We start from the raw sequence: 14,868 nt of genomic DNA on the forward strand, positions 1-14,868 counted from the left end.
TTATGGGATATTTGGTTCAGGATGTGCATGGTTTGGATCCTATTTAAGAAACATTATGCAGAATGCTACATTAGGATTTCTGAGTAATACAAACAGGCACACCATACTATCATGGGGAGAAATCACAAGGGGTGTTCTGCAAGGTTTGATCTAGGGCTCATTACAGTTCTTTCTCTACATTAATGGTCTACCTTTTTATTTAAATCAGGAGACAAAATTAGTCATTTTGCAGACATTGTAAAGCATTATTGCCAACCTGACCAAAGAAACATTCACGGCGAAAATAGTAAATGATGCTTTATTAACCATGTATTGTGAATCTAGTTTACCGACAAAAAACAGGTTAAAAAGTTCTTATTTCTTGGTGTGCATGTTGGTGGAAAAAAAAAGTATAATAGCTCTGCTAAAGTGTTTAAGTTCAGCTACTTTTGCCATAAGCATTAACTGCCAAATTTGAGGACATACAGATTGGTAAGTTGAAGTATTTTCATGAACTGATGCCCTACAAATAATATTCTGCAGTAATTCCTCAAATAGTATTCACTACACAAAAGAAAGTAATTGGAATGAAATGTTCAGTTCACACCTGTACATTTTTCAGGTGTCTATTTAAACAACTGGGAATATTAATCACCACCTCACACTACATTTATTCACTCATGAAATTTTTTGTCAATAAACTAAAGCAGCTTGAGAGTAATAAAGATATTCACACACAGAATTCTAGAAGGAAAAATGATCTTCACTTCTCTCTAGTGAATCTAAATTTTGTACAGAAATGAACACAATGCTCAGCTAAAAATTCTTTGACAATGTGCTTATTGGAATAAGACATCAGACAAGCAGTGTAAGTATTTCCAAATGTAGATTAAAGGTGTTTCTCTTTAACAATTCCTTCCATACCAAAGATAAATTGTTGAAAACAAATAATTAGTCAATTACATACCTGGCAATGGCCATTATATAATTATTCAACTGACATGCTACACATCATAACATTTATCATGAATATGATCTACAGTATTCGTAATGGACCAACTAACTTTACAATTGCAAGATCAGAAGTCAATGCCATGTTCACTCGCCCAGCAAGCTGACCTATGGACTACTTTTTTTGGTAGACTCTTTCCATGCTTTCGGATTTGCGGTCCATGAAACATTGCTCGCCATGCAATCCAAAGGGCCTTGCAAGACCTTAAGGACTCTCTGTAATAAGTATGCCCAAATTTTCTCACCTGGAATAGGGAAGACGACTGATTTTGAAACTCACTTCACACTTAAGATGACAGCAGCCCCAAATTTTTTTGAAGCCTGCCTGGTGCACTTGGCTCTTAAGTATGCCCTCAAAACAGATACGGAGAAGCTCACTCATGAAGACACATTAAAACTTAATTCCCGTACTCAATGGGCCACTCCCCTGGTAGCAGCATGCACACCCAAAGGCACCGTGAGATTTTGTGATGATTTCAAAGTAATCATCAATGCACAAGCTGAAGTGCAAACTTATCCTCTACTGAACCCAGATAAATGCTTTCAAAATTAGGCTATGGCACCTTATTCCACACAACTGATTTCATAGAAACGTGTTTTCAAATCCCCTTGGACACAGCATCACAAACTTATCTGGTGTTATACATGCCATTAGGTTTTTACCATCACAACTGGTTACCTTTCAGAATTCCTTCAGGCCCTGCCATGTTTCAGTATTTTATGGATCAACTACTTCAGAGTAAACCCAACTATGCTGTACCTTGATGATACTTTGATCAAAGGTGTAACTACAGAGGATCACCTTCACAATCTCAAGTTTTTCTTACAGAGACTGGTGGCAAGACGACTTCAATGCAACATGTGCAAGTATTCTTGTACATAACTTTCCATGACATATTTAAGGTTTAAACTCTAGGCAAACGGATTGGATAAAATGAAATCCCACAATAACAAAGACTCTACTCATTGATCCAGCGGAAGCACCAAAGCACACTTTTTGAATGGTCACCTGCCTGTCAGAAAACTTTCTGGACTTTTAAAAGATTGCTTGAAGTGGGCACCATGTTTAGCAACCTACACTCCTAGTCTGCCTTTATTAATAGCAATGGAGGCGTGCCCACACCTGTCCCCCTCTGGTATTGGCACATTCCTGTCCCAAGTACCCCCAGCACCAAACTCCCTGTTGCATATGCTTCTAAGACCTTACCTGCTTCTCAGCAGCACTATTTTCAAATAGAGTGAGAGGCCCTCACTGTTATTTACACAGTTCAGAAATTTAAAGTATTCCTTTATGGACAGAAATTTCATCTTGTCATTGATTATCACCCATTGCCTATTACCTTTGGCCCCAAGCATTACTTATCAGACAAGACTGCCCATCATCTTCAGTGTAGGGTGCTGTATTGCCAAATTTTCGTTACTCTATTCACTATCAAGCAGCGAAATTACACACAAACATGGACATGTTATCCCAGTTTCACACAGGACTCAACCCAGCCTTCAGTCAACATGAATTGGGCTGATTCCAGCTTTCTTCAGATCTGGATCCACTGTTTCCACTTTACCCTTAACATTGCACGATTTCGCAGCTGCCGCCTGCAAGAACCCGACATTATGCCACCCTTGTTCCATTTGTACAACAGGAGTGGCCGGACACATCTCCCGATCCCAAATTTTATGCCCACTGGTCACGGTGGCATGGACTACACCACAATCAAGGGGTTCTGTTGTGGGTCTCGGACAAGGACCACTGCTGAATCCACCTGATTCCTCTTTCTCTTTGGCCAAAATTGCATTGCCTCCAGCACATTAGCCATTGGAATATGTCCCAGTGAAATGTTTGGTACAAAAACATGTATTCTGGCCAAATAATGCCTCTGACATCGCGGATGTGATATGCTAACTTTTCACCTGTCAGGCCCATCAAGCTGCACCTTCCCAGTGGTTCTCTCCCTAGCCTGGAACCTTGGGAGGGTATCCAATTATATTTTGCTGGCCTGTTTTTGGGCTTATGTGGCTAGTCATGATTGATTCCTTTTCTCTCTTCCCTGTTGTGTCCCACATGTCTCAAGTCACTACTATGGCCTTGGAAAAAGTCTTTGTCCTGGAAAGCACCCCATGCAACTTGGTTCCTGATAATGGAAAGGCATTTACTTTTAGGATCTTTGAATGATTTTGTGCCCATAACAAGATCTAGCACCTTTGCACCATGACTTTTTTACCTGACCTCCAACAGTTGTGGAGAACACTACCTGCACTTTTAAAACCCAGTTCCTCGATGAAATGATGTCAAAGACTGCAGTCTAATGCTCTATGTAGCTTTCTAGCAACTTACAGGGGCACCCTAATCGAGGGTTGCAGCGTAGCAAAGCTGCTTCGTGGTCAGCCTCACCACACACTTTTGGATATGCTGTGCCCACTGCCAGCACACATCATCCCTGAGACTTCTTCCTTCTGGTTGACACCCCAGTCTAGATCTGGTAGTTCAGCACCACCCAATGTGGATCTGCGGGATGACTTCTGCCCACCACAGATCCTTGTTACATACTGTGGCCTACACTCATGGACTTCTGTAGTGCCACTGGAACCAACTTCGTCTCTGCCATCTTGGGCAGCAGCCACCTGCTTCCCCGCTCCTGATGGACCCCCTCATTCCTGGAAACTTGAGCATTTCCCACCAAGCCTTGTCCTGCTCTGGCCTTCCACAGTGATGCCTATGGACATCAACTCACTCATTTTCCCAGTGGCTGCTCATCAGGACTGCACACCTCCTGTGTCTTACCCCCCAGGAGTTGCTGTTTGGGGCAGAGGAAAAGGGGGGGGGGGGGGGAGGGGGTTGTGGCACAGTACAATGTTACCATGAAAATGCAATAGCTGGCACAATCTTACTATAAATCACTGTGGGTCCATCGCTCAGATGACGCTGATTCTCATGCGCACCAACTGATGCGATCACACCGCACTCTGGCATATACCTTTTGAGCTATTGCTGGCCTAAGCCATTGGAACAAGCAGTGGAGTGTGCACTGTGAGCGTTATCGTACTGGCCATGGTGTTATCCTGGTGGAGTGTATTTGTAGTAGCTGGAAGTCTGATACAGCTTGGGAATACAGACATACATAGACGATCGCAAATACTGATCTTGTGTCATTTAAAAATTTTATTACGTACTCAAAGAAAATATAAAACAGCTTCCCCAGTAGAGAAACCTTTTTAAAATCAAACTGCACTTGACCAAGGGTATTCCATTACTACTTGGCTGGGTTACAACCGTCCAGTACATTACTTCTCAGAAATTTTGGGAAAGATGTGAGACTGGAGACTGGCCAATTGCTGCAGACATCTAAGGAGTCACCTTTCTTATAGTGAGGTCTAAAACTGGCAAATTTTAATCCATCACGAAAACGTACTATGATGTGTGACTGAGAACATGTGTTTCATTAGAGTTCTTTACTTCTGAGGGTCATGATAACCTTCCTTATTTCAGATGGAGATGTGTGTAATATTTCCTCTATACTGATCCATCAGAAAGCTGTTTCGCTTTCATTTCTGATCAGATTTTCCCAGAGACATTTAAAAAGAAATTATTAAAAATATCAGCTATATACGAGCCACATTTTATAGTGCTCCAGTGCTCTTTAATAGAAATAGTGTTATCCTGTAGGGGGTTCTTTCCCCGTCTCTCTTTTAAAAATGCTCCATACTGATTTTATTTTATTGTTTGATCTGCCAATTTCTGACAAGATGTGAACACTCCAGGATTTTTACAACTTTTCTTAAAATGTTACAATTCTGTTTGTAATGAAAGTACTAGAGGATCCTTGCTTGTTCTGGCTACTATGTAGATTTTGCTTTATCATTCTAAGGATCCTTGCTTGTTCTGGCTACTATGTAGATTTTGCTTTATCATTCTAAAGATACTACAGTACCTGTAGTGACGCAAGGTGTCGACACCAGTATTGACCCAAGATTTCTTTGAAGATTTCTTAATGCTGTGTTTAATTATTTTATTAGTAAAACTGCATTCAAAAATGGTTACAAACTTGCTAACAAATATGTTGAAATTATAGCTGATATTACATTCATTGCAATACATTCATTGCAAACTTCACCCGCCATTTTTAAACTTTCTATAAAACCTTCCACTGTTTTGCTTTTATTAGGTCTACAGCTTTGCTTTCACCATTTTGCAATAGATGGCAGTAGCGACAAATGGTGGCACGAGTGGGAGGTTGTAAGTGTCATAAAATAAGCTTAGGCATTTATAAACATAATGCCATCAAAAATCAGTCAATTTGTGATTGCATCCTAAGAGTTATTCTTGATTCAATATGTCAATTTACAAGCCCAAATCTCATCATTTGCAGGAAGTTGTAATTTTCTGCTTTAACATGAATAAATCTGTGGCTCAGGCTCGTAAAATGCTGAGTAAAACCTATAATGAGGCACCTATTAGTGCTGAATGCACTGAGAATGATTTCAATGCTTCGAGAATGATGATTTTTGACATTGAAAACCGGCAATACGGCCAAACAGTTAAGGTTCTCGAAGCTACTGGAACCAATGGAAACAGTCATGGGAGATTGTTATTGAGAAAGCATTTGAACTGAGTATTGAAAGACAAATGCCCATGACACAATGATAAGACATGAAAAGGTGATTTTGCAGCATAACAATGCTTGGCCCCATGTCTCAAAACCCTCCCTCTGCCTACCATCTTTCACAATCAATGACTCACAGCCTGGATGACCAGCACTTCCAGTCAGATGAACAAGGGTAAAATTGGATTGACCCATGGATCTACATCTACATGTACATCTACATTTATACTCCACAAGCCACCCAACGGTGTGTGGCGGAGGGCACTTTACGTGCCACTGTCATTACCTGCCTTTCCTGTTCCAGTCGCGTATGGTTCGCGGGAAGAACGACTGTCTGAAAGCCTCCGTGCGCGCTCTAATCTCTCTAATTTTACATTCGTGATCTCCTCGGGAGGTATAAGCAGGGGGAAGCAATATATTCGATACCTCATCCAGAAATGCACCCTCTCGAAACCGGGCGAGCAAGCTACACCGCGATGCAGAGCGCCTCTCTTGCAGAGTCTGCCACTTGAGTTTGTTAAACATCTCCGTAACGCTATCACGGTTACCAAATAACCCTGTGACGAAACGCGCCACTCTTCTTTGGATCTTCTCTATCCCCTCCGTCAACCTGATCTGGTACGGATCCCACACTGATGAGCAATACTCAAGTATAGGTCGAACGAGTGTTTTGTAAGCCACCTCCTTTGTTGATGGACTACATTTTCTAAGCACTCTCCCAATGAATCTCAACCTGGTACCCGCCTTACCAACAATCAATTTTATATGATCGTTCCACTTCAAATCGTTCCACACGCATACTCCCAGATATTTTACAGAAGTAACTGCTACCAGTGTTTGTTCCGCTATCATATAATCATACAATAAAGGATCCTTCTTTCTATGTATTCGCAATACATTACATTTGTCTATGTTAAGGGTCAGTTGCCACTCCCTGCACCAAGTGCCTATCCACTGCAGATCTTCCTGCATTTCGCTACAATTTTCTAATGCTGCAACTTCTCTGTATACTACAGCATCATCCGTGAAAAGCCGCATGGGACTTCCGACACTATCTACTAGGTCATTTATATATATATTGTGAAAAGCAAAGGTCCCATAACACTCCCCTGTGGCACGCCAGAGGTTACTTTAACGTCTGTAGATGTCTCTCCATTGATAACAACATGTTGTGTTCTGCTTGCTAAAAACTCTTCAATCCAGCCACACAGCTGGTCTGATATTCCATAGGCTCTTACTTTGTTTATCAGGCGACAGTGCGGAACTGTATCGAACGCCTTCCGGAAGTCAAGAAAAATAGCATCTACCTGGGAGCCTGTATCTAATATTTTCTGGGTCTCATGAACAAATAAAGCGAGTTGGGTCTCACACGATCACTGTTTCCGGAATCCATGTTGATTCCTACATAGTACATTGTGGGTTTCCAAAAACGACATGATACTCAAGCAAACAACATGTTCTAAAATTCTACAACAGATCGACATCAGAGATATAGGTCTATAGTTTTGCGCATCTGCTTGACGACCCTTCTTGAAGACTGAAGATTGAAAGATGCCCAGTCCTTCTGCTGTGGAATTTTTATGCTGCCCAAAAGTGGGGGAAAAGTAATGGCCAGTGATTGCCAATAATTTGAATAATAATTTTTTCATAATATAGCCTTGATGTTTGAGAAAAAATAGCAGAAGGAAAGTTGTAGACCTAATAATCACCATCATTGTTTTTGTTGAGTGTTTCTAGAGAGTATGAAATGTAACTAACTGTGCATCATGATCTGACACTGTTCGCCACAGCGTAGGCATGTGTTTGCTGTGTAAATACATTATATATCAGTGTACCCTATCATGAGTGACTCGAGTGGATGACATTAAACGATATGTGGTTAATAACATCTCTAGATCATTTTTTCCATATAATTCCTTTTTATCACAACTACCCAATGGTAACCTGAGTACTGCAACAATAACAAATGTTACAGCATTGAATATTAACTCACAAGCACATTTCTATATTTTGAGCTATTCAAATTTACTTACTTTTGTATTTTTGAATTTACATTCATTTTTTATTAACATCAGAAATCCTCCTTTAAGATACTGGATCTACATTTGTAACCACTTTGTACATTTGTAAGACTTTCTATCCCAGTTGTTACATGGTGTTCATACAAATGTAATCAATTTCATTCCAACTTCTGAGATCTAAACAAATCATGTTCTTTACTTTTCATCCCCCTTATATTCTAATGCAAATTCACTTTCTCCCTACTCTTTTTGTGACAAAGTGGGAGTCTTGATCAGCTGAATTTTTTTCATTGCTGTCTGCCTGAATTTAACCGAAAACATTCATCTCACCTGAATCCAGTAACCACAGGGATATGTTTTTGTGTGCTGGTAGATCCCCTAAGCTTTCTTCTTCTAGATCTGCTGACTTGTCTTTAGCCATTCTATGTAGGAGCAGGCCATGAGACGTACATACCAATCTTCCTATAGAACCCACTGGAACAGCACCAACATGAGATCTTGCACCCATTCCAAGGAGCTAGCCCCAATCTGTGCTTCACTCACATCACAGCAGAATTAACCCAAGGCTGCTAATCGCATCACAGGACCTCAAACAAAACCCAGACCTCCTATTCTGACCGTGTTGTTTTCAGCTCCCCTATTACAAGCATCTGATCATCCTTGCTGAAATCCATACACATCTATTTCATGTTTTCTGTTACCTGGCTAAGACCAGCACTTGGTTTTACAAAACTTGTGAACTGGTATCCTGAACCTAATGTTTCCTTGTAGCTGGTGGTCTATACTCTCTCATGGCTGCTGCATAGCAACAGAATTCTTTTCCTGTTTTGTTTTTCTTTGGCATCTCTGAAATGTTGCTAACACTGTTATAGTTCACAGTATATTAATCTACAGATGCACATGGCTCTTACATCTCATGATTTTGCTTACAAGGGAACCTCCCCATCGCACCCCCCTCAGATTTAGTTATAAGGTGGCACAGTGAATAGGCCTTGAAAATCTGAACACAGATCAATCTAGAAAACAGGAAGAAATTGTATGGAACTACGAAAAAAATAAGCAAAATATACAAACTGAATAGTCCAAGCGTAAAATAGGCAACAGAAAGGAGAAAAAATGAAGGAGCGCCGTGGTCTCAGGGTTAGCGTGCGCAGCTGCGAAAGAAAAGGTTCTTGGTTCAAGTCTACCCTGGACTGAAAATTTTAATTTTTTATTTTCAGTTTATGTGACAAAGTCTTATGTTTTCATCACCTTTTTGGGAGTGATTATCACATCCACAAGAAAAACTAAATCTGGCAAGGTAGAAGAATCTTTTTACCCATTTGCCAAGTGTACACGTTAGGTGGGTCGACAACATATTCCTGTCATGTGACGCATATGCCGTCACCAGTGTCGTATAGAATATATCAGACGTGTTTTCCTGTGGAGGGATCGGTTGACCTATGACCTTGCGATCAAATGTTTTCGGTTCCCATTGGAGAGGCACGTCCTTTCGTCTACTAATCGCACGGTTTTGCTGTGCGGTCGCAAACCACAGACACTAAACTTATTACAGTGAGCAGAGACATCAATGAACGAAGGGACAGATCATAACTTTGCGAAAATAAAATTTTTACTCAAGGGAGGACTTGAACCAAGAACCCCATCTGCTTACGCTAAGCATGGGACCACGGCGCTCGTGTACTCACACTCTCTTTGATTTTGCCTATCTTGTGCATGGACTACTCAGTTTGTATATTTTGATTATTTTTTTCATAGTTCCACACAACTTCTTCCTGTTTTCTCGATTGATCTGTGTTCAGTTTTTCAAGGCCTATCCACTGTGCCAACTTACAACTAAATCTGAGGGGGGTGCGATGGGGAGGTTCCCTTGTTATTAATCAGCAAATACTATTGGTTAACTGAATTTTGAATTTGCCACCAAAGTTATTGCTTGTCTTCTCTTTGCTTGCCACCATCTTTCAGCACCACTTCTCTTTTACTCCTTTGACTACCATACCCACATTTCACAAGTTGTAATTCTGCCCACACGGTGGTTAAAAAGCAGAGTGAGCCTCGTCAGGATAGTCAAAGTGTGGAGATCTTTAGGGGATGTTAAACCGTAAGACGTACATTTTTATGAACAAAATGGAAGTTTATTCCTTTTAAGTAAAAAAGGTTGGTTCGCAAGGCACCCGCCAATTATGGCAGGCTGAGAGGTGATGTGTTGAAAACATAAGTTGGGCATTTTTGAACTGAAGTCTGTAAAAATAGTTAGGAAGGAAACATGCCCTAGCCAGCTGGAAGTTGGTACCAGAGAGAGAGTGTGCTTAGAGCCCAAGTATTTGGTGGCAGACAGCAGTCAACACGTATCTCCTCTCCCACAATCCCTATTGGCTACACACACCAAGCACATACAGGGAAGATTGTCAGCAGTTCATTTGTCAAGAGAGAAAGGATCTCTGTCAAAGTGACGATCTCACTTTGTATGCATACTATACTGAACTATAATTGAACATTTCTAGTAATCATTTTAATAAATATTCAAAAGAAATATCAGACCAGCTAAGAGACATCTAACTCTTATTCTACGATTTTCTGAGCTTTCTGGCATAATCTACAATTCCAAAGAAGAACCTTATTGAGTGCCTCAGCATCTTCCTCACTGCATGCCCAATGAAACCACATCGACAATTTTCCCTAAACATTCCATTTTAACTGGCTTAGAACATCAGCAGCTCTTATCACACATGGATGAGCGGCTTTTAATTTTAATTTTTTGAACATACATATTCTACATCTGTTTTTCAATCCCTTGCTATTTCGTATAATCTAACATTTTATATGTGGGCACATGATACAAATAAAAAGAATTGGAAAACTACAAGAGTAACAAATAAAACATGTCTGCATCTGTTATAGCTGAGTGGCCAGAAATACAAAATCATGTGACGATTTATGAATGCTTCTCATGTATAAAATTAGGCATTGAAATAGGCACAGTGACGAGAGAAGAATTATGCACTTTTCCATATTTTACCTGTTTCAATTAAATACTAACATGTCGGCTATTCACAATTACTTGATTATTTTACTGACAAAATTGTTTTATACAATGTAATGATGAAAATGTAGTTGTGAACAAACAAATGCAGCATGTACCATGTATCCAGCACCACCTAGCAATCTAGTCCACTTGGTTTTCAATTTGTTCCTTAATAGCAGTTTGAATTTGTCTCATGAGTGAGAATATTGATGACATACAATGTGTCTACTGAACAATTTTATATGACTGACATAACAATGGTGAGTTAGACATACATACAGGGATACAAATATAGTAAAAATGACACACTTAAATTTTGCACTATTATTATTTTTCATGGTTTGCATAAGCCTTTTACACTCTTATATACTGTAAATCGTTACACATAATGTAAATTACATAGTATAAAAACAAACATAATATTAGAAACAAGGACTCAAAAATTTTATAACTGAATATCTAGGTCTCTTAAGCTGTCCACTTATTTTGGTGTCACCAAATGCAATTTACTGAGATTTTGCACTTATCAGCATTCTGTAGCTTGCTGAGGAAGAAGAAATTCAGGGATAATTGATAGTAACAGTCAATAGACAGGGATCTACCTGGCAATTTTGATTTATTTATGAAACAACTTGAATGGATTATTAAATTTCTAATCATTATAAGGCAAAATTAAATGAAGATTTTAATTTTAATTTTTTGAACATACATATTCTACATCTGTTTTTCAATCCCTTGCTATTTCGTATAATCTAACATTTTATATGTGGGCACATGATACAAATAAAAAGAATTGGAAAACTACAAGAGTAACAAATAAAACATGTCTGCATCTGTTATAGCTGAGTGGCCAGAAGGACTTACTGACATGCAGAGGACATGCCAGAATTTTTTTCTTGGTGAGAGGAATGGGATGGGGTGAATTCATCCCTGTGGTGCCAACTTGAAAGAGAAATAGTGCCTCCAAGGTTTGGAAAAAATGACAACAGTGGGGTAGGGGGGGGGGGGGGGGGGGAAGGCAGTGGGCTGGAGCCCATGCTCCTCCGTATTGCATCCAAATGACACCAATAGCAAAGGATGACACAGTGGCTGTATGCCGTTGCATGGTCCTCGGGGCTGGAACAGAGCTTGTAAAACAAATTAAAAATGAACACAATATCTTCAGTATTAATTGAAAAATATAACATAATCTTTTACTTTGAAAGCTGTTGTCCTAAAATATTAACATGTGCAAATAGAGGGTTATAAATGGAATCCAAATACCATGCAAAACTAGGGGGGAGGTGTCTTAAATTACATTACAAAATGCACTGTAAAATTCTAAGAAAAGTCATCTGAGAATCAAAATGTATGTATTTTCAAGGAAAACAAAGTTCATTCAGCAACAAGAACTTTTCAGAACATAGTAAAAAATTTAGGCAGGAAAAATTAATAAGGATATTTCTTTAATGAACTAATTAAAACAGCAGACATTCAGACTTTTGTCAGTAGTAGATAATTTAGGTCTGAATAATGTTTCTATGAATGTGTAGATGAGTGAGAAGAGTCTCATCTCTTTGTGGCTGGAAGGAGGTATGCCATAGCCACTTTTACTGACTTTACTGGTCACAATTTACTGTCTGTCACTTCCAGCCCTTCTTCTTTCCATCTACACTTGCCTTTGTACCTCAAGAGTGATGTGATAGTATGGAAACAGATGGCACAATGAACAACCTGATTATCGCTACACGCCTTCTTCACAGCTGTATCTGCTAATTCCTTTCCATGTAGTCTCATGCAGTCCAGTATCCATCAGAATGACACTTCCTTCCCCAGCCTTCATAAGTGGAGACTGGTGTCCTGAGATTGATTTTTACAGCTTTGTAATATACTTATTCCACGAAAAAAATTCAACAATCCATATATATTACAATCTCCTGCAACATGGGACTTTGTCACTTCACACCTCAAACCTCAAATCTGAGTTTTCTTGGTCCCATTTCAATTACATTACCCACTTCACTGTTATCTCCATTACTGTCCTCAAATAAGGAGATTAACACTCAATTATGTTACTTCTCCAAAACAGGATCTGTTGACATATCAAGAAAGTTTCAATCTCCCTACAGTACAGTTCACAACATTGACTTACAATGTTTGTATTCACAGAACTTGGAGAACTTAATTAACGTTTCTTCTTGTGAGTGGCTGCTTCTGCTGCATTATTGGCTACCCTGTCTGGAAATTTTATAAGTATTTCCTTTCCAGCAATTGTACGCCCCTGCATAGCCTTCATAGCTTTCCCAGGAGAACTGCTGTCTTTGTAGTTAATAAACGCACAAGTTCTTTCTGGGTACACGTGGACACTGAGTATAGTTCCATACCTGAAAGAGAAATTAAAAAAAAAAAAATTGGTTATCTGCTTTATTAGAAGCATAACATAAGTGGATATATATTTTATAACGGCCCCAACTTTTACAAGAAATTTACCCAAAGTAATGCATCTATGCCAGATGCCTCTGGATAATATATTGACAATCATACAAAGATCATAATGTGTAATTAGTATAAATAGCAGTGAAACAAGGGCACTGCTCCCTATTCCTCTGTTCTGTTGCTCAAGAAATCGTTCTTGGACTATTACTTAATACTTAATTATTTGAACTGCATCTATTATTATAAATCAGAATATCAAGTGCGTGCATTTGAATGTCGTATGTTCCACGTAGAGGATCTGTTGTTTTAAATATCTGGCATCAAATGTGTGAAATAAATTAAGTAGACTTTTATTTCCTTAAAATAATACAGTCAAAGTTTAACCATATTTCATTTACAAAGCTATCTTTCCTTTACAAATTCATAACTTTGTGTGTTTTCTTAAATACGGAAGCATTTCTTTTGGTTATTATAGTTTGCGTGCACCATTTCATGCACCATTGTCTTTTGTTTGTGAAATACCACAGAACCTGCAATCAGTTTAATATTACAAAGTCTGATAATCAATTTAATACTAATTACCACAAGGCAAAAGATTTAAATTCACAATCAGCAACAAATTTTATCAAAAGATTTGCTCTCCAAGCCAAAACTGTGAGCTGTTACTACTATCAGAAGAAGCTGTATAAACTGTCGTAAAAGTTCAGAATTAAGTCAGTCATTTAATTAAGGAGGCCCCTGTTTCATTTAACATTGCCTCCATTGCTTTCTATTTTAATATAAAAATAGTCCACAACCTGAAATTGCCTTCCATATTAATTGCAAATAAAATAATTAAATCCCAATTAATGGGTGGTGACATTAAAAATCTGTACATTACAATTACATAACCATGGCAATAACAAACTTCAGAAGTGTACTTAATAAAAGATAAATATCAACATTTGTGATTGCTTTTATCCATTCAACTGCAAAGCATTCATTGTCCTTTTAAATTATATCTTACTCATAATTTTGATACGATTATCACTATAGATATTTAAGGTTTATTTTCACAACACTCCTATTCTTATAAACTTCACAGAGGGAGTATATGGCAGAGAACAGTTAAAAACCAAATCTGACATTTGATTACAGCTTCCTGGATATGCACCTGTTCCAACTTTGATAAGAGATCTTTCCTTCCCATCCTCCAGTTCTCATGTTCAGGGTGGTGATATCTTCCAATCTGGCAACTCCTAGTTCCTCACATACAATTACGTTTACATGTAAATATCTGTTACATTGTGCTTCGAAAAAATAGCATACTTAAGTGATACTTACTTAGAAAATAATTCCTTTAGCATCTTTTCAGTTACTGCTGCAGTTATGTTGCCAATCCATATTGTACAGCTCCCGAATGGGTTAGAAGGGCTAAAAAAGAAAATGTTATGTTTGTATAATGAGCACAGACTGTTGAATAACTTTCAGGGTGCATTGTTTTTCCCTAGCCAACAAAAATGAGCTCCATTACATATATTCTGCCAAGGTCTTTCTTAATAAAGCATTTAGTGTCAGAATTTGTCTGTAAATAAGTATGTGATTGAATCATTTATGATCACCCCAGGCTATGTAGTGAGTCATTTTACGACAAATTACCAAGAATAGATAAGAATTATCATATTTTATTTGCAACACGGTAAGATGTGTAAATACCTGTAAAAGTCAAAGTCTGCAGCACACTTACTGCAAGCAATACCTTGTTACTACATCTACTATAAATTCTGCAATTTACTGTACGCTGTGAGAGGAGGGTAATTCATATCTACATTATCAG

General features: G+C 38.6%; 1 protein-coding gene across 5 annotated transcripts in view; it reads right to left on the reverse strand.

The window, feature by feature from the left end:
- Positions 1 to 11,970: 11,970 nt before the first annotated feature.
- LOC124606788 overlaps positions 11,971 to 14,868 on the reverse strand; it is a 93,594-nt gene continuing 90,696 nt past the window's right edge. For all 5 annotated transcript variants that reach the window (XM_047138855.1, XM_047138853.1, XM_047138854.1 and 2 more), the window contains exons 6-7: positions 14,376 to 14,465; positions 11,971 to 13,000 (exon numbers count right to left, since the gene is read on the reverse strand). In XM_047138855.1, the coding sequence (XP_046994811.1) occupies positions 12,802 to 13,000; positions 14,376 to 14,465 (289 nt within the window). In that variant the 3' untranslated portion in view covers positions 11,971 to 12,801. The remainder of the gene's footprint in view (positions 13,001 to 14,375; positions 14,466 to 14,868) is intronic.

The sequence above is a fragment of the Schistocerca americana genome, chromosome 3, assembly GCF_021461395.2.
Source record: "Schistocerca americana isolate TAMUIC-IGC-003095 chromosome 3, iqSchAmer2.1, whole genome shotgun sequence".
In the NCBI taxonomy this organism is placed as follows: domain Eukaryota; kingdom Metazoa; phylum Arthropoda; class Insecta; order Orthoptera; family Acrididae; genus Schistocerca; species Schistocerca americana.